The sequence below is a fragment of the Penaeus vannamei genome, chromosome 20, assembly GCF_042767895.1.
Source record: "Penaeus vannamei isolate JL-2024 chromosome 20, ASM4276789v1, whole genome shotgun sequence".
Classification (NCBI taxonomy): Eukaryota; Metazoa; Arthropoda; class Malacostraca; order Decapoda; family Penaeidae; genus Penaeus; species Penaeus vannamei.
Genome location: NC_091568.1, coordinates 32,509,049 through 32,534,399, shown reverse-complemented (window position 1 = coordinate 32,534,399; position 25,351 = coordinate 32,509,049). Strand labels below are relative to the sequence as shown.

General features: G+C 42.3%; 1 protein-coding gene across 5 annotated transcripts in view; it reads left to right on the top strand.

The window, feature by feature from the left end:
• The first annotated feature begins 453 nt into the window (after positions 1 to 453).
• The window catches only part of Vps13 (vacuolar protein sorting 13C), an 86,880-nt gene continuing 61,982 nt past the window's right edge, over positions 454 to 25,351 (top strand). For all 5 annotated transcript variants that reach the window (XM_070135349.1, XM_070135346.1, XM_070135347.1 and 2 more), the window contains exons 1-8: positions 454 to 659; positions 22,257 to 22,343; positions 22,470 to 22,673; positions 22,931 to 23,015; positions 23,488 to 23,614; positions 24,468 to 24,612; positions 24,847 to 24,966; positions 25,156 to 25,282. In XM_070135349.1, the coding sequence (XP_069991450.1) occupies positions 563 to 659; positions 22,257 to 22,343; positions 22,470 to 22,673; positions 22,931 to 23,015; positions 23,488 to 23,614; positions 24,468 to 24,612; positions 24,847 to 24,966; positions 25,156 to 25,282 (992 nt within the window). In that variant the 5' untranslated portion in view covers positions 454 to 562. The remainder of the gene's footprint in view (positions 660 to 22,256; positions 22,344 to 22,469; positions 22,674 to 22,930; positions 23,016 to 23,487; positions 23,615 to 24,467; positions 24,613 to 24,846; positions 24,967 to 25,155; positions 25,283 to 25,351) is intronic.

The window sequence follows — 25,351 nt, the reverse complement described above, 5'->3', positions numbered from 1 at the left end:
TGGAATGATCATATCAAAAGATTCGTATCTGATCCTGTTGCTTCGGAAAAATCATTTTCTCCGTTCACTCTCATTCTAGGTACAAAATATTTGTTAGAAAATCCGGACCAACTTATGGTAATCATCACTATCGTGGGAAGTTATGCTGGCCATGAATACCAGATTACGATACACATTAGAGTAATATATGCGTTATATAATACGATGGACATGTTTCATGCTCGTATGCTAACAGCTCCAAATGCTACCAGAACAAAAGACATACCTTACTGATCTCGTGTCGCAAAGTGAATCAAACATAATACCATGATATCTACATAAAGTTATTATCTAATTACTTGTTGTATAAACATAATAAATGTTTTCGGATTGTGAGATTGCTGTATCAACTCAATCTCAAGATATTTCGTCCAGGGGATTGTGGCAATACTGCGCGGCAGACGACAGAGGATCAGTTGCCCCTCAGACGTCAGAGAGCAGAGTTGTGGCGCTATTTTGTCTCGTGTTTTCGACAAGGAAAAAAAACAATGACAGTCTATTTCCTTCTTAGCACAGTGCCACGATGACTGAACGATTAGTGTCCGAGATACTGAATAGGTTTTTAGGAACCTATATCGAGAATTTAGACCCATCGAAGCTCAGGATCAGCATATGGGGTGGTGAGTAGGGCTCGACCCCGTTATAGTGAATCTTCATTGTGTATCTAATCTTTATTTTATTGTATTTTCATGTTATTTTTGATCGTCAGGGATATAATTTACTCGGTTTTCATATCATAGTTATGAACAACCATCCACCCTAAAAGAAATAATGAATAACAGATCCACTGCAGAAGGGAGGAAGGAGAGAGCACTGTCTTCAATTATCTTCAACAATTTCTGAAAGGAAATTCGCCTAAATTCAAACACTTGCGGGAAATACAAAGAGCTTATAACAAATCATTTAATACCCAATACATAAGAAAATAATAAAAAAAGAAATTGATACGAGGCAGCTTTGTTTACATCCCGCAGTGCCACCAACGCTGAACATCATGATAAATAATTTCCTTCCTAAATCAATTTTAATATTTGACCCAACTGTTAATTCAATTCTCGACTTGTACCCACCATCAAAATGAAAGCTAGAAACCGCGAGAGCATATTCAAAAACAATTTTAAAAAGACATTGCTAGAGAAGTGATCATTAGACATAGTCGATTTGGGAGGAAGAGCATTGGCAGTGGTGGTTCTGTGACAACTCTGCCTGATCATCCACACGTGATGCTCGTGTTGTATGATGTATGTGATGTATTATTTTGGGGGTGGATTGTCTGTCTTGTAGTGGGTAATAGGTTGCTGTTATGTTTTGCTGCATTTTGTTTATGATGTGTATTGTGGTGGATACTATTGTCTGCATGGTTACATTTTGTAGTCAGGTGTATTTTGCAGAGCTGCATTATCTATTGTATGATGTGGGCTGTATTGTCTACACTGTTGTATTATATTCACGCACTAAGTAGGGATGATATTTACTCTCTTGTATTTTATTGGGATGTGATGTCTTTTGTTGTATGATGTGATGTATTGCATTGTCTCGCTGTATATCCTCTAGTGTTGTATGGAGAAGGTAGGATTGTCTACTCTTGTATTACCTATGTGGTCTTAAAATCATTAGTACACCATGAAGTATATGGAAACTCTACACCCCAGACTAAGGTTGGATCTCTATGAACTTTTGGTAGAGGGTAATAAGGCTAAATTTAGGGATTCTTGTCACAGCTGACATTTTGAATAGCCATCTGTGAAACTTTTAACCACATGATCTCTTAGATATTTGTGTGTTTGAGAACTCTCTATCCTTAGGGAATGTGAAGGACTTGGCCTCATGCCACATTCATTAAAATGTACAAAAGTATGAATGAGAATGAATATCTACACTGAGCAAGAGATGTATTAGATGCATTTCAGTTAAATCTTTATCAGAAGTTTGATGTATTTCTAGGGAATATTTGGTTGAAATGCAGGAGATGATCCACTAGCTTTTTTTTCTTTTATTTGCACATTTATTTTTACTTTTGCTTTTGTAAAGTACTCATTAACTTTAGTTGTTTGCTAACTTTGGAGAACATTTTAAAAATCAGTGTTACATTTCCTTTGTGATCTTGAGAATTGTGATCTTTGAAGATTTGGATGTAAAATCTAAAATCTTTTTAATAGGGATCCAAATTTGAGTGGGAATTTTAATTGGATTGTAACTGTAGACTATGTGTAGATTAAGCAAATATATATATATTTTTTAGGTATTTTTCATAAAGTATACAGGAAAATGTTTTGATGCCATATTGGGTATTTCGTATCATTAGCTTATTTGTTATCATGTATGTTTTTGGCCATTTTTCCTCTTTAGGATGTTTTTTTACATGCTTATCTGTCATATGTTTAGGGCCATTTTCCTTTGAATGCTGGGTCAAGCTTCCTGTGTCTGTTGCCCTTCTACTAGACTACAATGGTCTGGTAAATTGTTTAATTTTATTACAGTGTTGGCTAGAGAAACTTTTCCTGAAAATTTTAATGGTCTTTGGGCATTAACAGTAATTGTGTCTGAGGATTTTTCTCTTTTTTTTATTGTTTTCTTTTGTTTTAGCAGGTAGCTAGCTTTTTTTTTTTTTTTTATCTTTTACTGAAAGTGTGATTAAAATGTTTTAACAGTATTTACATTTTTTCCCGGAGTGTACCAGTTTGGTAAGGGTTGTGCTAAGATAGTGAAGGCTCCGGTTGGAATGTTTATTGTGCTAAGTTAGCAGGCAACTTCAAGGATATTTGGAAAGGTTTTGATATGGATGCTGCTTTTAGATTTTCTTCTAATTTATGGTACTTATTTTTCTGTGACTCATTGACTGGAGCTTTAAATGGATACAGATTTGAAGGGTGTCTTCTGAAATATTTCAAGCTTTATATAAGTTAAAGACACATGAGTATATATTTACCTCATAAGTTTTATGGAAGAAGGAAACTATTAGAATTATGCAAAATTAATGACATACATAATACAGGACACTGAATATACAAGTATTGATTGATCAGTTATTCTTTTACTTATGATAGTAAAAGATATATAGATTTAATGTCTTCATTTTCAAGTTCCATAGCTGTCTTGTTTCAGGGAATTCTTAGTTATTTGGTGCAACATTTCTGTGGAAGAAATTAAGGTCTGATAAAAAAGATGTACCAGATTCACCAATAATCTAAGTAAACAATGCAGAAAGTGTAGCAAAAGTAGCCTCAAAAGATGTGAAAAAAGCATGTCAGTTATAGATGTTGAAATGTTAGAGGTATAACAGCTACAGTACAACAAAAGCAAAATAAGAATTATTGTAATTATATGTGTGAATTATGGTAGCACTTCCTTTTATCCGCTCTTTTGAAAATGAAAAGACAAAAAAGTTATGGAAAATTAATTAAGCCTCGCAATGAAGGGAAGAAAAATATAGAAATAGATTATGAACACTATGTCTACATAATTTAATTTCTTACCATATATTAGTACAACTTTTTTTGACAACCACTTGCTTTATGCAGGGTGGCATGAAATTACGTGTAATTTAGCTGCTAAGTTTGCGTGTGCTGAGTGGCCTTCATTTACAGGTGTTGCATCACTAGAGTTTTTATTTATTTTTTTATCATTTTTTTTTTTTTCTTCTTCTTCTTCTTCTTCTTTTTTCTTTTTTGCACTAGAGTGTGTATATATTTTTTTCAAGTCCAGATTGTAGATACTTACTTTTTTCCAGTATCATTTTTTCCTTTTATAAAATGAATGGAGGGAAAAGTTTGCACTCTATTCCTTTGATTATGCAAATCACTTTTCTGGAAGTTTTGAGTTTGGGTTTACCGCTTGTTGCTCTTAAAAGGCAGGAGAAAATGTTCTCTTCTGTTTTTTCTAAAGCATTTTGTTATGTGAAGTTTTACATTTTATTAGATATCCCATTAACAGCCTCCATTATTTTTATGCAGATTTTTAGAATGAAGTTTACCTTTTATTGTTGCAGCTTCAGATAACTTTTCTAGTTAAGGACTCTTTGTGTTTAGAATGAAAGTTCCACCATTTGCTGTAGCCTCACTCAGATTTATTTCCTTGACTGCAGATCAGGATTGCAATAGGGTATATGTTGGGAGATGCTATGAATAGGGACCTTTGATAAGGAATTGGGGTTTTATTTCTAAGTTTGATTGAGATTTTTTAGGTACAGTGGAAGTGCTTTCAGAGTGATAGGTCCTTGCTTAAGAGGATATTTTAATTACATTTTTGTACATCTAGAGATGGCTCTAGATTATGGGAGGAAGTTTGACGAGCAGGATAGTAGCGGTAGAGGTGCAGCATATCTTTGATGAACCTGTGGTGGATTTTTTATTTTTATTAATTCTTTTACCCTGGTGTCTTGGCAGTTAAGTTCTTAATGCTACATTATTCAGTACTTTGTTTAGTAGGGAAAAAAAGAATACAAAAAAAAAACTGAAACATAACACAATTTTGTGGTGAAAGTATTATAGCATCAGTCTCAAATTTGCGTGAGGGTTGGAAGAATGGGAAGAGTGAACCTTCTGTTAGGTGGTAAGGTGAGGTAATAGACATTCTCCACATGTGATACATATATGTAAGCAGCTGTGGCTTATAAATTAAAGTAGTAAGGAATTGTTAGGAGTTTCTGAAGGTTCTTGTTTAGGCTAGGTAGAATTCCCAGGTATAAACATGATTAAGATGGGTGAAAGTAACATAAATATGAAAGCAGGAAAAAAGGAAAGAATAAAAACTCAAACAGAACACTATTTTATGCTGAAAATATTATGGCATCAGTCTCAAATTTGCTTGAGGCTTGGAAGAATAGGAAGGGTGAAGCTTCTGATAGGTAGTAAAGTGAGGTTATAGATAGTCTCCATATGTGATATATATATGTAAGTGGCTATAGCCTATAAATTAAAGTAGTAAGGCATTGTTAGGAGTATTTGAAGGGTCTTGTTTAGGCTGGTAAGAATGACCTGATACAAACATGATTAAGATGGGTAAAAATAGGATAGTTATGAAAGCAATAGGTGAAAGAGTTATAGTGATGCTGAAGTACTATTGCATTTGAACTGTTGCCATAATTGTTGTCGCTGAGCAGTCAGTTGCAATTTAGATCAGGAAGGGCATCTGCGAATGAATAGAACAAGAGATTTGCTTATCATCTAAATACACCATGAGGAGGTCAGACATGGAAAGCATTGTAGGTTGTAGAACAGTATGCCTGATCAAATAATGCTTTAGTTATTCTCTTTGTGTTGTGTATCGGCTTCCAGTTTTTATTTAGCTCTGTACTGCATTATAGAATGTATAAGTAACATTACAAAGTCCAATATTACATGTTCTGTGAACAATGATAGCAGATCAGTGCCTGCCAATAAGATAACATCATAGTGTATGTGTCCATTGTCTTCGGATTCAGGCTCCTACGAAATTATGCCTAAAACTTATTTATGACATATGAATGATGTGTTAAGTGAATTATCCCCATTCATTCTTCAGTCTCTTATTTGATTCTTCATTTGATATTTAGTTCTCAAATGTCACAAGGTGAGGCGCATGATTGGATAAGATGCAGCACCATTGTTCTTGTGATCAGTGTGTAATCACCTTATCAGCAGAGTGATAAGTTATGAAGCGGTAGGATGTGTAGGATTAAATGCCAAGCTCCTGCGTTGCACTGACAAGGGACGGAATAGTGGGAGTGAGACAACAGTTATTGAGGCTGGAATTATTAAGATTTGACTGGGAGGATTAGGAAGGGACGTGAACAAGACAGGGTAGGGAGAGGAGGGTGAGGAGGGGAGTGAGAAGGGTGGTGTGGGGAAGGAAGAGGGGAGGGTGAAGGGGAGGGAGAATGAGAGACGAGAAGGGGAGTGAAAAGGGTGATGGGGAATGAGAAGAGAGAGAGAAAGGGTGGGAGAAGGAGAGAGAAAATGGGAGGGAGAATGACAGAAAGGGGAATAGAAGGGAAGGAAAAAGGGTGATGGGGAGGGGGAAGAGAAGGAGAATGGGAAGAAGAAAGGGAGGAGGGGAGTGAAAAGGAGGGAGAAAGGGAGGGAAACTAGAGAGAGTGTGAGTGAGAGTTGGGGGTGTTAGTGTTAGTGTGAGAGTAACAGTAAGTGTGAGTGTGTGTGAGAGGGATAGGGGGAGGGAGATAAAAGTGAGGAGAAAGAGTGAGTGAGTGAGAGAGAGAGTGAGTGAGTGAGTGAGTGAGAGAGATTGAGTGATAGAGAGAGATTGAGGGAGTGAGAGAAAGAGATTGAGTGAGTGAGAGAGATTGCGTGAGTGAGAGAGATTGAGTGAGAGAGAGAGATTGAGTGAGAGAGAGAGATTGAGTGAGTGAGAGAGATTGAGTGAGTGAGAGAGATTGAGTGGGAGAGAGAGATTGAGTGGGAGAGAGAGATTGAGTGAGAGAGAGATTGAGGGAGTGATTGGTGAATGAGAGAGATTGAGTGAGTGAGAGAAATTGAGTGAGTGAGAGAGATTGAATGAGTGAGAGAGAGAGTGATTGAGTGAGAGAGATTGAGTGAGTGAGAAAGATTGAATGAGTGAGAGATTGAGTGAGAGAGAGAGAGAGAGATTGAGTGAGTGATTGATGAGTGAGAGAGATTGAGGGAGTGAGAGAGATAGTGTGAGTGAGAGAGACTGAGTGAGTGAGAGAAATTGAGTGAGTGAGAGAAATTGAGTGAGTTAGAGAGATTGAATGAGTGATTGATGAGTGAGAGAGATTGAGTGAAAGAGAGAGATTGAGTGAGAGAGAGAGAGAGAATTGGTGGTTGCGGTGCATGCATGAGTTGAAGCGAGAAGGAGCGCTTGCGAAATTCCACGATAGAGCAAGCATCGGCAGCGGCTGGACATCTCGACGGCCCCGTGAGCAGATAAAAGCCGATTTTAGTGCAAAATGCCGCATCACCCATCACGCGCCGAGCTCAGAGGGCGGGAAACGTGATGGTACGGGTGGGGGGGAAGATCTGAATTTGTGTGTGTGTGGGGGGGGGAGGGGTTAGGGGGAGGGAATGGGGAGTGTGTGTGGGGTAAATAGGAAGAAAGGGAATGAGGGAAGAGGGGAAAGCGTAAAATAATTGAAGGGGATAAAGAAACGGTGGAAAGGGGAGGGAGAATAAGGGGGGTAATGGGTGAGGGGATATAGGAAGGGGAGGGAGGGAGGCGGATAAAAAGGAAAAGGAGAAGCGAGAGAGTTAAAATTTTTGGAAGTGAGTGGGGCTAGGATGTAGATAGGGAGGAAGAGAGGCACGGAGGGAAGGAAGGAAGGAAGGAAGAAGAAAGAAGTGGAGGGAGGGGGAGAGGAAGGGAGGAAGGGTTGGAGGATAAAGAGGCAAAGGAGGTGTAATACTTAAGCAAGTATGAGGGAGGGAAGGAAGAGCGGGGTGAGGGGAAAAGGGAGGGAGAGAGGGAAAGGAATGAGGGTGAGGAGAATTATTGTCGTCCTCAACCTCGGCGCTGTGACGTTAACCTAACCGAGAGATAATAGTGTGTCTCCAGATACGAGTTTGTCCCTTTTTTATTACCCGCGAATCTTTGCTTTCAAGGTGTTTTTTTGCTAACATCGAGAATATTGTTTGCGGAAATAAAACAACTTGACAACTACAAGAACAAAAACAGTGACAACAAAAATAACAACAATAACAAGAACAGGAGCGATAACAACGGCAAGAACAATGATAACAGTAACAACAATAAGAACAATAGTAACAGTAACAACTGACGAAGCATTTTGACAAATCGAAACAAAGGTCAAAACGAAAACCACAAATAGATATTTCCTTCAAGAACACAATAAAAGGAGGAGGAAGGAGTGGAAAAAGACGAAAGAAAGAAGAAAGGGAGAAGGGAGAGAGAGGAAAAAAACTAGAACAAACTGGAATAAACTGGGGAAAAAGATAAGAAATTCGTGGCTGAGGTAAAACATTTGTTTTTCTCTTGGGCGTAAGAAGTAATAAAAGAGAAGAAGAAAAAGAATACAAAAAGTAAATGAGTAAAAGGTTTAAGAATTAACATGGTAGAATCAGGGGAAAAGGACAGGATTAAGGCTAGCCGATGCCCCCAACAACAGTGTAATTCAAACGACACGACGACTATGACTATAATCCTGTTGTATTTGTGGAACTGTACAACGACAAGAACAACAACGACGACGATAACAACGACAAGAACAACAGCAACCATAACGACGACGAGACGACAACAAAAACAACGACAACGACGACGATAACAACAACAACCATGACGACGACGACAACGAAAACAACGACAACGACGGCGATAACATGACGACGAAGAAGAAAACAGCGACAACGACTACGATAACAAAAACAACAGCAACAACGACGACATCAACAATAACAACAACGATAAGAAGAACAGCAGCAATAACGACGACGACGACCAAAACAACAACAGCGATAAAAATAGCAGCAATAACAACAGTGACAGTAACGATAACATCTTCCTCGGGAATAACCTAACAGCAACAACAACGGCAACAACAATACCCAATAACAACAAAAAACATCAGCTGTAATAACAGCAACGACAACGACAACAACAATAATTTAATCGACGACAATAGCAGTAAACAATAACAACTAACAAAATTAACAATGATAATAACAACAACAAAAAACAGTAAAAACGGTCACAAGAACAGCTACAACAATAACAGTGATAACAGCACCAACGTCGATAACGAAACCAACAACAATAATACAATAATAAATAATAGGAAATGAATCATAATACAAACATAGATAATACAATAATAGAATAACAGCAGATTAACACAGAGAATTACTGCCACAAGACGAACCAAAAAAAGAAAAAGAAAGGAGGAGAAGAAGAGAGAGGAAAAAGAATAAGAAAAAACGCTATCCCTTTCCGTTATTTTCAAAAGCCGGAGGAGTGTCCGCTTGAAGATTTCAATGGGAGTGATTCTGCCCCGCGTGTGTGTGTCTGTGTGTGTGTGTGTGTGTGTGTGTGTGTGTGTGTGTGTGTGCGTGTGTGTGTGTGTGTGTGTGCGTGTGTGTGTGTGCGTGTGCGTGTGTGTGTGCGTGTGCGTGTGCGTGTGCGTGTGCGTGTGTGTGTGTGTGTGTGTGTGTGTGTGTGTGTGTGTGTGTGTGTGTGTGTGTGTGTGTGTGTGTGTGTGTATGTGTGTGTGTTAGTGTGTGTTAGTGTGTGTGTGTGTGTATGAGAGAGAGAGAGAGAGTGAGTGTGGGGGTGCGTGTGTGTGTGAGAGGGGGGGGGGCGTGCGTGCGTGCTTGCGACTGTACTTGCAGACCTGTCAATGGTTCTCCGTGTCTTTTGTTTAGTGTGCAGAGGGCGTGGTTAGCGAGCCTATGTTATTGTGTGATTGTTGCTGTGATTGGTCGAGTGGTTGTGTGCGATTGTATGTGATTGTTAGTGTGATTGGTCGTGTTTTTGTGTGTGATTGTATGTGATTGGTTTAGTGATTGTGTGTGATTGTATGTGATTGGTTTAGTGATTGTGTGAGATTGTATGTGATTGGTCAAGTGATTGTGTGTGACTGGTCTAGTGATTGTGTGCGATTGTATATGATTGTTGGTGTGATCGGTCGAGTGATTATGTGTGATTGGTCGAGTGATTGCGTGTGATTGTATGTGATTGGTCTTGTGATTGTGTGCGATTGTGTGTGATTGTTGGTGTGATTAGTCGAGTGATTGTATGTGATTGTTGGTTTGATTGGTCGAGTGATTGTGTGTGATTGTATGTGATTGGTCGAGTGATTGTGATTGTTGGTGTAATTGGTCGAGTGATTGTGTGCGATTGTATGTGATTGTTGGTGTTTGTGGTTTACGTTTGTGTGTGTTTGTGACTGCCGCTATTGTTGAATAGTATTAGCTGAAGCACATGTGCACATACACATATACATACACATTTACATATACATGTACATATACATATGCATATGCATATGCATATACATACGCATACACATATACATACAGGTATACATATACAGCACTTATACATGTACATCACACATAATACACACACTCTCTCTCTCCCTCTCTCTCTCTCTCTCTCTCTCTCTCTCTCTCTCTCTCTCTCTCTCTCTCTCTCTCTCTCTCTCTCTCTCTCCTCTCTTCTCCTTCTCTTCTCTCCCTCTCTCACTCTCTCCCTCTCCTCCTCCCTCCTCTCCCTCCCCCTCTCCTCTCTCTCCTCTCTCTCTCTCTCTCTCTCTCTCTCTCTCTCTCTCTCTCTCTCTCTCTCTCTCTCTCTCTCTCTCTCTCTCTCTCTCTCTCTCTCTCTCTCCCCCTCCCCTCTCCCCCTCTCTCTCTCTCTCTCTCTCTCTCTCTCTCTCTCTCTCTCTCTCTCTCTCTCTCTCTCTCTCTCTCTCTCTCTCTCTCTCTCTCTCTCTCTCTCTCTCCTCTCTCCTTCCTCCCTCTCCCTCTCCCTCTCCCTCTCTCTTCTCCCTCTCTTCTCCCTTCTTTCTCCTCTCCCTCTCTCTCTCTCTCTCTCTCTCTCTCTCTCTCTCTCTCTCTCTCTCTCTCTCTCTCTCTCTCTCTCTCTCTCTCTCTCTCTTTCTCTCTCTTTCTCTCTCTTTCTCTCTCTTTCTCTCTCTTTCCTTTTCTCTGTCTCCATCTCTTTCTCCCCGAGTCCCACTAGCTCCCTGATGTGGCGTCGCTACGTGGATTCCTGGATAGCATTGGGTTACAAAAGTAGTTGGACAGGTGATAGGTGGGGAGGGTGGGAGAGGGGGCGCGAGGGGCAGGAAGAGGAGGGGGGGGGCAGGGAGAGGAGGGGGAGGGGTAAGGGGTGGGGAGAGGCAAGTGGAGGGGGTTGGGAAGGGGGGGAGAGGTATGGAGGGGGAAGGGGTGGGAGAGGTATGGAGGGGGAAGGGGTGGGAGAGGTATGGAGGGGGTTGGGAAGGGGTAGGGAGGAGGTTGGGAAGGGGTTGGGAAGGTTAGGGGGGGGGTGGGAGAAGTTGGGAGGGAGGGAGAGAGGTTGGGAATTGTAGGGGGTTGGGAGAGGTAAGGAAGGGAGGGGTGGGAGAAGTAGGGAGGGAGTAGGGGTGAGAGGTTGGGAAGAGAAGGGACTAGGAGAGAGGGTGAGGGTGTGAGGGTGTGTGGGAGAATGGTGGAAAGAGGAATAGGTGTGGTGGGGGTGGGGGGTAGAGGGGGTATGTGATTGGGTTGGCGGCGGGCAAGGTCATTCATTAACGTGTGGTTGTTTGTGATTGTGATTGGTGATTATGGTTGTTTGCAGTTGTGTGTTTGTGTGACTGGTTGTGTGCGTTTGTGTGTAAAACTGTGAGAGAGAAGAGGAGAGAGGGAGAGATGGAGAGGGTAGATGGAAAGATGGAAAAATGTAGAGAAGGAGAGATAGCGAGGAATAAAGAGAGGGAGGGAGAGAGGGAGGGAGAGAGAGAGGGGAGGGAGGGGAGAGAGGGAGGGAGGGAGAGAGGGAGAGAGGGAGGGAGGGAGGGAGGGAGGGAGGAGGGAGGGAGGGAGAGAGAGGGAGGGGAGGGAGGGAGAGAGAGAGGAGGGAGGGAGGGAGAGAGGGAGAGAGGGAGGATGAGGGAGAGAGGGAGGGAGGGAGGGAAGAGGGAGGGAGAGAGGGAGGGAGGGAGAGAGGAGGGAGGGAGAGAGGGAGGGAGGGAGAGAGGGAGGGAGGAGAGAGGGAGAGAGGGAGGGAGGAGAGAGGGAGGGAGAGAGAGAGGGAGGGAGGAGAGAGGGAGGGAGGAGAGAGGGGGGGAGGAGAGAGGGAGGGAGGAGAGGGAGGGAGGAGAGAGGGAGGGAGGGAGAGAGAGAGGGAGGGAGAGAGGGAGGGAGGGAGACAGGGAGGGAGGGAGAGGGAGAGAGGGAGAGAGGGAGGGAGGGGAGGGAGGGAGAGAGAGAGGGAGAGAGGGAGAGAGGGAGAGAGGGAGGAGAGAGGGAGAGAGGGAGAGAGAGGGAGATGGAGGGAGAGAGAGGGAGGGAAGGAGGGAGGGAGAGAGGGAGGGAGGGAGGAGGGAGGAGGGAGGAGGGAGAGAGGGAAAGAGGGAGAGAGGGAGAGAGGGAGGGAGGGAGGGAGAGAGGGAGGGAGGGAGGGAGAGAGAGAGAGAGAGAGAGAGAGAGAGAGAGAGAGAGAGAGAGAGAGAGAGAGAGAGAGAGAGAGAGAGAGAGAGAGAGAGAGAGAGAGAGAAAGAGCGAGAGGGGGGGGAGAAAGAGAAAGAAAGAGAGAGAGAGGGAGAGAATGAGAGAGAGAGAGAGAATGAGAGAGAGAGGGAGAGAGAGGGGAGGAGAGAGAAGGGAGAGAAAGGGAGGGGAGGAGAGAGAGGGAGAGAGAGAGAAAAAGTGATAAAAAGTAAGAGAAAGAAAGAGAAAGGGAAAGAGAGAGAGAGAGAGAGAGAAAGAAAGAGAAAAAAATAAACACCAGAGAGATGCAAACACACACAAAACAGAAACGCAGAAGAAAAGAGAACGTGTACATAGAGAGAGAGCCGATAAAAGGGAAGAGGCAACAAGTGTCAAGAGTGGGCGGGGCAAGGGAGGTCGCTCCTTTATTGATCTCTTGACACGCCCACTGAGTCTGCATTCCATTTTTTCTGTCGGTCTGTCAGTCTGTCTGTCTGTCTGTCTGTCTGTCTGTCTGTCTGTCTGTCTGTCTGTCTGTCTCGGTGCGAAGTGTGTGACTTTGTCTGGGGATGTTATTTAGCCTGAATGCTAGTCTTTTTGTCTGTCAGTATGTTTGTTTGACAGTATGAATGTTTGTCTGTCAGGATGAATATTTGTCTGTCCATGTTAATGTTTACTTGTTAATATGAGTATTTGTCTGTCTGTCAATATGAATGTTTGTTTGTTAATGTGAATGATTGTCAATGTGAATGATTGTCTTGACATGAATATTTGTCTCTGTCAATGTGAATGTTTATATGTAAATATGAATGCTTGTCTGTCAGTATGAATGTTTGTCTCTTAATTTGAATGCTTGTCTCTGTTGATAATGAATGTTTGTCTGTTAGTGTGAATGTCAGTCTGTGTCAGAATCTCAAGGTATCCATCATTATGAATGTCAGTCTGTCTGTCATTGTGTTTGGTAATCTATCATTTTGAATGTCAGTGTGTCTTTCAGAGTGACTCTCTCAGGGTGAGTGTCGGTGAATGTCTAGTATTGCCAGCGTCAGTCTGCCTGTCTGTCATTCTGAATGCCAGTTTATCAGTGTGAATCTCAGGCTGCCTGTGAGTGCGAACGCCTCAAGCTGCGGTCACACTAGTCTCCTCTATCCTGGGATCCCAAGACAGCCTCGCCGAAATCAGGTCAGCTGGTCCATCACAAGCTGTAGCTGGCCCAGACTTCGGCGAGGATGTGCATAAGGATCCCGGGGCAGGAGACGATTAGTGGGACCCGAGCTCAAGGGGCATTGTGATTCTCTGTGTTTATGGGCACGTTAGTCTGTCAGTCTCGCTCCCTCGGGACGAATGCCCGTCTGTCTGTCTGAATGTCGGTCAGTTTCCCCATTCCCTCTGGCTGTGGCCTCGATGAGTCGACTTTTGTTTCTATTCATGTCATTTTTCCCCCGATCTTATTTATGCTTTGTGTCAACACAGGTACGCTTTCAATGTATATATTTAAGCTTTCAATCAAAATGTTTATGCTTTCAATCTACATATATATGCTTTCAATATGCATATTTACGCAATCTGTTTTGATTTTCATTCACATTCATTCTTCTCGTTATTTTATGTAATTAAAGTGTATTTGCTTTTTGGATTGTTATAGGTTGGATAGTGTATTTTTTAGTTTTTTTATAGATTAGGAAGTAGTCATGCCATGGCTAGTGCACGCGTACCGTACAATACTGATTGTATGAGTAAATACTACGCAATAGTACGCGAATCGACCACGTTTTGGGTGTGGCAAATCTGAACAGTACCAATCAATATGTCCAGTTAACGTTTGCGACGATGAATATATTCCATCACAACAGCATGTCATTTTGGCGGGCAGGTGGTCGTCAAAGGGTTAATGAGAGGTCCTGCGGTATGTGTGTGTCCATTACAATACCTGTGGAAGAAGGTGTATGCGTGTTCTTTTGTTTATGGACGGATGTGCCTGACGATCTTTAAAATGCGGTTGTGGAGTCGACAGGTTGAGAAGGGAAGGAGAGGAAGGAGAGAGGGAGTGAGATGGGAAAGGAGAGGGGAAGGGAGGAGGGAGAGAGGGAGAGTGGCATAGGGAGGGAGAGGGGAAGGGAGGAGGGAGAGTGGGATAGGAAGGGAGGAGGGAGAGTGGGATAGGAAGGGAGGAGGGATAGTGGGAAAGGAAAGGAGAGGGGAAAGGAGGAGAAAGACTGGGATAGGAAGGGAGTGTAGAAGGGAGGAGAGAAAGTGGGAAAGGAAAGGAGAGGGGAAAGAGAGAGAGAGTGGGGTAAGAAAGGAGAGGGGAAGGGAGGAGGGAGAGTGGGATAGGAAGGGAGAGAGGGAGAGTGGGATAGGAAGGGAGAGAGGAATAGGAAGGGAGAGGGGAAGGGAGGAGGGAGAGTGGCATAGGAAGGGAGAGAGGAATAGGAAGGGAGGAGGGACAGGAGAGAGTGGGATAGAAAACGCTAAGGAGAGGGAGGAGGGGGAGTGGGAGAGTGGAATAGGAGAGGCTAGGGGAAGGCAGGAGGGAGAATGGGATAGGAGAGAGAGAGAAGGAGAGGGAAGAGAGGAGGGAGAGAGGGAGTAAGAGAGAAAGCAAGAAAGGAGGGAAAGAGGGATGGAGAGGGGAGTGGGTGAGACACATAGTATTTATATTTGCACGCCCACGCACTCCCACATGCACTCACAAACACACATGCACACGCTCACGCACACGGACACACATGCACACGCTCACGCACACGGACACGCACACAAGGTCTACACAAGTACTTATTTAGACCTTGTTTGCACACGCGCACACACTCACTCGCACGCACAAGCATACGCTCATACACACACTCACTCGCACTTGCACTCACACACACACACACACACACACACACACACACACACACACACACACACACACACACACACACACACACACACACACACACACACACACGGATACACGCGAAGGAAAAGTGCGCGGAAATATAATTAAGAGTTATCATCTCCCTTTATCGTTGTATATTGATTCTCCCGACTCAAAATAAAAGAATAAAAAAGAAATAAAAAAAAAACATGACCCACCTCTCTCTTCCTCTCCCACACACACACCCTAAAAAGGGAAAAAATAGATCGTTTTTTCCTGTTTTATTCTTGTGTTTTATTTTATTCCCCTTTTTGTTTTATTCCCCTAAAAAGCATTCTTCAGGTTTATTGTATTCCTGAGATTATATTGCGTGGCAGTTATTGTGTGTGTGCGTGCGTTTATTTTTAAATCTTTATCTCTGTCCTGATCTTTCGTTATGAGAAGGTTTGCTTGCGGCTGTGTGTGGTCGATCGGTTTTGTCCTTCCCTCTATCTTCATATTCTTCATATCTTCCTCATATCTTCATATTCATATTCTTCTGTCTATCTATCTCTATCTTCTCTATTCTTCCATCTATCGGGTAGTTGGTCGGTTCGTCATGGTAGTTGATGAGTTGATGTGTGTCTGTCCGGTCGTCCGTCCGTCCATCTATCCATCTATCCCATCCATCCATCTATACGTCGATCCATCCATGCATGCATACATCCATCGATCCTTCTATCCATCGATCCTTCTATCCATCCATCCATCCATCCATCCATCCATCCATTAACCCACCCACCAATTGCCATATATGTATATAAATATCCATCCATCCATCAATCCATCCATCCAACCTCCTACGTGGACACACACACACACACATACACGCATACACACATACACACACACACACGCACATACACGCACATCCACACGCACACACGCACACACGCACGCACACACACGCACACACACACACACACACACACACACACACACACACACACACACACACACACACACACACACACACACACACACACACACACACACACACACACACACACACACACACACACACACACACAGAGGCTAAATGTGTGATGGAGGAGGGACCCTCCATTACCTTTTAACACTTGTGTCGACCATCGAGTGAATCACGCGTGTATGACTCTCGTCTGAATGGAAGTGAAACACCGAAATCTTATTAGGAGTCTGTGATGCTCCGTCTGTCTGTCTACCTGTCTCTTTGTCTGTATGTCTGTCTGCCTGCGGCTGTCTTTATGTATGTTTGTCTGTTTCTGTCTTTCAGCTGCCTTCCTCACTCCGGACTTCCTTGTTAGTCTGTTAGTTTCGGTGTCTGTGTTTGTCTGTCTGTCTGTCTCTCTCTCTCTCTCTCTCTCTCTCTCTCTCTCTCTCTCTCTCTCTCTCTCTCTCTCTCTCTCTCTCTCTCTCTCTCTCTCTCTCTCTCTCTCTCTCTCTCCCTTCCTCCCTTCCTCCCTTCCTCCCTCCAACCCATCCCTCCCTCTCTCCCTCTCCCTCCCTCTCCCTCGCCCTCTTTCCTTCCTTTCCTCGGTCTCTCTCCCGTCCTCTCCCTCTCCTTTACCCTTTCCCCCTCCTCCTCCCTCTCCCTCGCTTTCTCCGTACCCCTCTCCTCCTCCCTTTCCTTATCCATCTCACTTTCCCTCTCCCGCTCCCTCTCCTATCCCCATCCCCATCCCCCGCTCCCTCTCCCTTTCCCTCTCCCTTTCTTTTACCCTCTCTCTCTTCCTCTCCCTCTCCCTCGCCATCTCCCTTCCTTCGTCTCCGTCTCCCTGACTGTCTCTCAAGGCAAAATCAGGACACGCAAAGAGAGGGAGTGAAAAAAAACTTTGTTCTCACTAGAGGCATATTTACCCTCCCTCTTAGCTTACATTTTTTTCTTTCATTTTATTTCTCTTTCGTCCGTCTGTTTATTTTGGTGGCGGTGTGAGAGCGACGAGGACCAGGCCGAGAGTACGCGGCTCTTAAAAGTTGTATTTCCATTTTGTACGGAATTTTCACCGCGAAGGATTGGTCATATCGACGAAAAAAAAGAAAAAAAAATGAGGGTGAATTATTCCGATTCGGGGCGATTTGTAAAATGGGTGTGGGTAATTATGAAATAGGTTATTTTGACCGTGTTGTCGAAAGTGCTTAGGGAGTGCCCCTTCCGTCTCGTGTCCAGTCTTGTCTCTTGTTCTTTACTTCCTTTTTCAGTCCATTAAGTCATCCCTACCACGATCTGTCCCCTCTCCCTGTCTCTTTCCCTATTTTTCCCCTTCCGTCTCCCCTACCTTTTTTCTTTCCTTTAGTTGTAACCTCCTCTCCTGTCCCTACTCCCCCCCCCTCCTACGTTTCCGCTTACCTTTCCCCTTTCTCTCCCCCTTACCTTTCTCTCAGTTTCCCCTCCCCCTCCCCTTTCTCTCAGCTACCCCTCCCCCTCCCCTATCCTTTCTCCTCTACCCATCCCCCACCCTTTCCCCTTATCTTTCCCACTTCCCATTCCCTTTCCCCCTTCCCCTCCCCTTTCCTCCTTCCCCTTACCTTTACCCTTTCCCCCTTCCCCTTACCTTCCCCATCCCCTTTCCAACCCCCTCCCCCTTCCCTTTCCATTTTCCTTTCTGTTCCCCCTTTCTCTCTTCCCCTTCCTTATTACCCCGGCGAGAAGTCTGCAGTCGAGGTCGCTCAAACAAGACGCAAGACTCCTGCAAGTGACACGGGTGGGCTGGGGGGTGGGGAGGGGGGCGGGTCGGCGTTCGTTCGGGTACTCGTGGGTAAGAGAGCGGGAAGGAGGGGAGGAGGAGGGAGGGGATGTGGTGAGGAGGGGAAGGGGGCAAGGGAGAGGGATGAGGGGAGGGGAGGGGAGGGGAGGGGAGCGAAGGGGAAAGAATGAGGTGGAGAGACTGGGATAAGGATGGCACGAGGATATGGGAAGTGAGGGATAAATAGGGGAGGGAGGGGATAGGGAACGAGGATCAGGATGGCGCCGTGGGTGGAGAGCAAGGAGGAGGAGGGAACTGGGGCCAAAGGGGGAATTGGGGAGAGAGAATCAGAATCAGAATCAAATAATTTATTTAGCCAAATAAAATACATCAACCAAAATACAACATATTACACTAGTGGTATGGCTGAGCCCTCCAGGAGTGAAACGCCCTCAGTAAGGCCCCTTGAACTATTAAACATTAAAAACTAGAAAGAGAAATCAGGACATAATGTAAGTAAATAAGTAAACTAATCATTCAAATACTGAATGACATTGTACATAATCATATTAAAGGAAATTACTGGCAGAATAGCATAAGACATACATTATATGTATAAATATATATATACACATACACACGCATTCCTACATACACATACACTCATATACATACTCATATATAAACATGGACATATACATATATAGATACATATACACATATGTATACATATAGACATACACATACATATATATGCTCAGACATACATTCGTACACACACACACACACCCAGTGTGCATATACGTATATATACATGCACATATACACATGCATATATATTTATATACATATAAACACACAGACATACACATATATATACATAAATACATAAATAATTACAGTATAGGAGGAAATACAAAGATGCAAGGGCAAATAATAGAAAAATATAATATAAAAGAAATACACTTAAACATTATATGCTATACTGTGATAACAAATAACATTTCAGTGATTGATTAAAAGTTGACAAAGTAGCACAGCTACTTACATCATCAGGGAGAGCATTCCAGAGAGTTGGGCCATGATACAGTATACATGATTTACATTGATCAGACTGCATGAATGGAACATATAGCATATCATTGCTTCTTAGGGGATATCTGTCGTTAGTTCTATGATGAAACATGTCATTAGTTTGGGAATTTAGGCTTTTAATAACAAAGAGTGCACAGCAGTAAGTATTAATTTCCTTGATTTTTAGATTTCTAAGATTTAGGAAGGCTTTGTGAGTGTGATCATTTCTTCTAAGACCTAAGATGCTATGCACAATTCTTTTTTGAGCTAGATGTAAAGGTTTAAGTGAGGTAGAGCATGTAGCTCCCCAAATGGTTTGCCCATAAATAAAATGTGGGTGAACCAATGTGTAGTATAATTGCTGTAAGGCTTGCAAGGGTAATGTTTTGCACAGTTGATGAAGAAGTCCACAAAGTTTATTTAGTTTAGATACTACATTGCCTATGTGTGTTTTCCAATTTCACTGAGAATCAATGTGAATCCCAAGGAACTTAGTATGAATAACCCTTTTGATTGGGACATTTGCGACAGTGACATGAGGTATAACCAGAGGCATGTCTTTATTTATATGAAAAAATATTTAATGTGTCTTGTCGACATTCAGGGTAAGCCTATTTAGAGTCATCCATCTTCTTATATTTGTCATTTCACTGTTTGTGGTGTTGATCAAATCTATAATGGAGTGCCCTGAAGTGTAACAGCAAGTATCATCAGCGTAGAGAGTGAAGCTCAGACAGCTTGCATTGACAATATCATTGATGTAAAGAAGAAACAGAACGGGTCCCAAGATGGAGCTCTGTGGGACTCCATGAGGGATAGTTCTTTTAGAGGAGTTGCAGTCATTGAAAAGTATATATTGTGTGCGGTTTGACAAATACGAAGTGAACCAAGCATGTACACTCCCTTTTATACCATAATGGTATAATTTATCCAAAAGAATTCAATGGTTGACCATATTGAATGCTTTGGAAAGGTCTAAGAATATAGCAAGTGTAAATTTACGACTATCAAAAGATTTTAAAGTTTCATTTGTGAAGTCTGAAACCGTTAATTCAGATGATTTGTTCTTCAAGAAACCATACTGACAATTGTTGATTATATCTTTTTCATAAAGAAAATCAGTTAATCTAATGGACATGATTTTTTCAAAGGTTTTGCTAAAAGCTATTAGCATGGAAATAGGGCGATAGTTATTAAGGCAATGGCAGCCAGTCTTCAACATGGGATGAACTTTGGCAATCACAAGTTTTGTGGGAAATACTCCCATACTAAATGATATAGTAATTACATGATTCAGGGGCTTAAGAATGCAAGGAAGTATTTTCTTAATAATGTTGATGGGAATGCAGTCGTCCCCTGGAGAGGAAGTTTTAAGGCCATTAACATCATTGATGATATCTCTGTCTGTTATTAGAGTCAGGCTCATGGGGTTGTTGTTGGAGGGCCCGAGAAATTCTTTAAAGTCTCCGTCCACATTAGGGGTTAATCGCGATAGATTTTCGCCTATGTTTGTAAAATATTTGTTAAATTCATTTGTAATGACGTGGTCATTGATTTCTTTCTCCTCTATTAGTACTTTGTCAGATTTTTGTTTATTATTCCTGTGAAGAATATCATTTAGAATTTGCCATGTCATCTTAGTGTCACCTGCACTTTGATTAAGCTTCATTTTGTAATGATCTGCCTTTGCCTTCCGAATTATTTGTTTTAAGCAGTTGCGTAGAGTCCGAAATGTCTCGCCGTAGGAGAGTGGCCACTTTGCATATTTCTTTTGAAGTTTATTTTTTTCTTTGATTTTCTTATTTCAGAAGTAATGTACGGTTTCTTAAATGACTTGGATTTTAGTGACTTACATTTTAATGGGAAAAATCTTTCAAAGGAGGGGATAAAAAGACTAATGAAATTTTCATAGGCAACCTCGGGATTGTGAGAGGCAAACACGAAGTCCCAACATACTTCTGTAAGGGGACTTTTAAAATTGGAGAGGTGAAAGGGAAAGGGTGAGGGGGGATGGGGGGATGAGAAAGAGTGAGAGGGGGGTGGGATGGTGGTGGGGGGATAGAGAGAGACATGTCGAGTATTGGAAGAGAGGAGCTAGGGACGGGGAAGGAAGGGGGTTGGCAGGATGGAGATAAATAGGTAGATAGAGGGACGGAAGGATGGATGAATTGATAGATAAACTGATACATACATACATGCATACATACATACATATGTTAGTTATTAGATAGATAGATAGATAGGTAGATAGATAGATAGATAGGTAGATAGATAGATGGATAGATAGAGAAATAGGTAAATGAATAGATAAATAAGTGAATTTGATAGATAAATAGATAGATAGATAAGTATAATAGATAGATAAATAGATAATTGATCAATAAAAGGTAGGTGGGTATATGGATAGATGAATTTATGGATTGAGAGATATATAGATGGATAGATAAAGAGATAGATAAATACATGAATGAATGGACAAACAGACAGACAAACAGATAGTTAATTAGATAAATTAGTATATAGATAGATAGGTGGATAGATGTTCACATAGGTAGATGGATAGGTTAGTAAATAGATATATAGATAGATAGATGGATTAGTGAATGGATTGATAGATGTATATATATAGATTGGTATACAGATATTGACAGATAAATTGATAGGTAAGGAGATGGATATGTAGGCAGATAGGTATATAATTATTAAGATAAATAGATAAATTGAGGAATATATAGATGCGGAAGGTGGATGAGAATAACAGCTTATTATAATTATTATATTTTTTTCCTTTTTCTTTTACTAGAAAGCACTCATAGAAGGCAGACCTCCACTAAACCCCAAAATCTGATTTTGAAATACAGTCTACCACACTTTGAAGAGAAAATGATATATGATGACCCTGTATCCCAAGGGTAGAAGGGTAGACCTAATCTGCGGGAAGTTGTTCTGTTTATGCAGAGGTCCTGTTGAGCGACTAATATACACTTCTAAAGAATGCATATCTAGATTGGTTGTTTATTGTTCCACCATGATATATGTTAGCTGATTTTGAAGAACATATTTGAAACCAGCAATATTTGTTTATGGTAATCCATATGATATTAATTCTCCCACATTTTTGATGTTGTGTTTTTCTTTAATTTCATTGTTGTCACTCACTCTCAGAGAATATGTACTCAAAATCACTGTTACTGCTATTTTCAAACTACCTTCATCTCTACTTAAGGAACATACTTGTTATTAACATATTATCATCATTATTATCATTACAGCCACCATCAATAACATTATCCAAGAGGTGCAGATGAGAAGGGGATGCACTTATGCTACATTAACCATTTGTCTTGTGTAATAGATGTAAATAATAGAATACTCTGGGAATGTCACCCATCCTCTTGGGAATCATTGGCTGAATGAATTATGCTAATGTTTAATGCTGTAATACTGTATCACTCAAGAATCCACCTATTATTGTAGGCGATGCTGTGCTGACTGACCTGGTCCTGAAACAGACTGCCTTTGATGACCTAGACCTGCCTGTAAGACCAGTATTTGGCCATGTTGGTGAGTGTTCAATGCAACATTTATATTTTTGAAATCTTTAGCAACATTCTGGTAATTACGTGAGTTTGCTGAGGTATTTTTGTCTTGGTATTGCCATGCCTCATGAAGGAATTACAATACTTGCAGGTTGTTTAAAGTTGAAAATACCATGGAAGAGCTGGTACAACTCCCAGTGGGTAGCGGTGGTGGAGAAGCTGGTGATCGTGGTGGTGCCCAATACCACAATTACCTACAATGAAGAGAAGGAGAAGCAGTTAAAGCATGATGTCAAGCTGGCCACCCTCCAACGTCTGGAAGAGGCCAGGCAGAAGCTGAGGGAGGAGGAGAAAGGTACGGTTTTATTATCATAGATTTTGTAGCATCACACCTACTCCCTATATATCCTCTATCTGCTACAGATGGGTTAGTCTCTTTGAAGATTTCTTTCCTCAGCCAAAATAGCATGGGTATCTGTCTTATTTAAGGGAAGATGGCATAGCATCTCAGAATTGCTATCCATTGAAATATAACAAAAGGATGGAGTAAGCATTACAGTGTTACCAGATTAGTGATTATAATGATACAAAACCCTTATGTTCTTGTCTCAGGTCCCCAGGCTGAGGGCTTTGTTGAGAAGCTGATGGTGCAGGCCATTCGTAACATTCAGGTTACCATCAAGGATATACACATACGGTGAGTTAAGGAAGGCTGGATAAGGTGGAGTACAAACGTATAAGCAAAATTTTGATTGCACAATCCAGTGGAAGGTCACCTTTAAAAAGAAAGTTTTGCTGTTTGTTACTTACTCTTTATCCATAACAGTGAGTCAGTAAAGTTGTTAGCAACAGCAGAAATCTGGGCTTTGCTGTTTTTGTCTTGTTGAATCGATAAGCCAAAGAAAAGCATGGGCATGCCTTTATCTTGCTACTGCAAAGCATCAGTCTCAGGAACCCATGATATTTATTTTTAAAAGCTAGTAATCTTTATTCTGTTCTTCTCTGCCAGTGGATAAGCATATTTTATGAGCAATAACTGTTGAATATTAAGTCTTATTAATTCTTTGTCTAGAGCTTATTCAGCGAATTCTGACAAGTTTTATTCAATTCATTGGCTACAATTAGATCAATTAAAGAAGCCCTTATCTTCATGCTGACTTAATCCACAGGTATGAAGACTGTATCACTAAACCAGGTTCACCCTTTGCGGCCGGATTAACTCTCCATGATCTCTCCATGAAAAGTACTGATGCCAATTGGAAAGAATGCATCCATCAAGACAAACTCATTTATAAGGTCAGTAATTATCATATGTGTATATAGTTATCCATCCACCCACCCACCCACCCTCCCATCAACCCTTTCCACCCATCTATCCATCCATCCATCCATCCATCCATCCATCCATCCATCCATCCATCCATCCATCCATCCATCCATCCATCCATCTATCCATCCATCCATCTATCCATCTATCCACCCACCCAACCACCCACCCTCCCATCAACCCTTTCCACCCACCTATCCATCCATCCATCCATCCATCCATCCATCCATCCACCCACCCACCCACCCACCCACCCACCCACCCACCCCCCCACCCACCCACCCACCCACCCACCCACCCACCCACCCACCCACCCACCCACCCACCCAAACACCCACCCACCCACCCACCCACCCACCCACCTGCCCACACGCACCTATCCACCCACCCACCCACCCACCTACCCACCCTCTCATCAACCTTTTCCACCCATCCACCTATCCATCCATCCATCCATCCATCCATCCATCCATCCATCCATCCATCCATCCATCCATCCATCCATCCATCCATCTATCCACCCACCCAACCACCCACCCTGCCATCAACCCTTTCCACCCACCCACATATCCATCCATCTATCCATCTATCAATCTATCCATCCATCTATCCACCCACCCTACCATCAACCCTTTCCACCCATCCATCCATCCATCCATCCATCCATCTATCCACCCACCCAATCACCCACCCTGCCATCCATCCATCCACCCAGCCACCCACCCTCCCACCCTCCCATCAACTCATTCCACCCACTCACCTATCCATCCATCCACCCACCCACACAGAGAATTACACCACTGTATCTCTTCCTGATTTCAGATCAACAGCTTAGACAGCCTCGGAATTTACTGGAACCCAAAGGCAACGTTATTTTCCCAGACGGATCTCTCAAAGGAAGAAATCATGGAGACCCTCCAGAGTTTTATAGCATCCCGGGATAATCGGCCGGCTGGAATGCATTACGGTACTGTTGACTGGATGCTGTTGAACGTGATGGCTATGGATTAGACTCTGAAATTGATTTTCTCTTCCGTCTTACCTTAGAAGAATTGTTGTTATTAGCTTTAGTAGGTTGCTGTGTTACAGATTGTTTATGTGAATGTAATTATGATTTTTATCAGTCAGTCTGTCTGTTTGTCTATCAGTCAGTCAGACTGTCAGTCTTCCACTTGCTTTATACTTTACATGTCCTTTTCAGTGATTGGGCCAATTCGTTCAATGGCAAAGCTTCAGGTGAACCCCAAACCAGAAACAGATGAGGCAAAGTTCAGCATTCCCAAAGTCCTTCTCAACTTCGTCATGGATGAGCTTGCGATAGGTAAAAAGCAAACTCCCCATACAGTGGCAGGGACAAAGGTGCCCTTGTTCTGTGAAGCATTTAGCAAGGGCTTTTGTTGCAAGCTGTATTATATTCTCAGATCCTCAATATATAACTGCAAGATCCTGTTTTTTTTTTTCTGGTTGTTTTAGAATAATTCATTTATTTTTCCTTTTCAATGTTTGACAGGTCTCACCCGGCATCAATATTCAGACCTCATGGCTTTGCTGGATTCTATGGACAGGATGAGGCTATCGTCTATGTACCGCAAATATCGACCCAGTGTCACGGGAATTAAGAATAATGCCCGACATTGGTGAGTGACTAGGCCTTAAAGTTGCCTTGAATCTATAATGTTATTCCTTGTATTTTTAGGTTTCATATA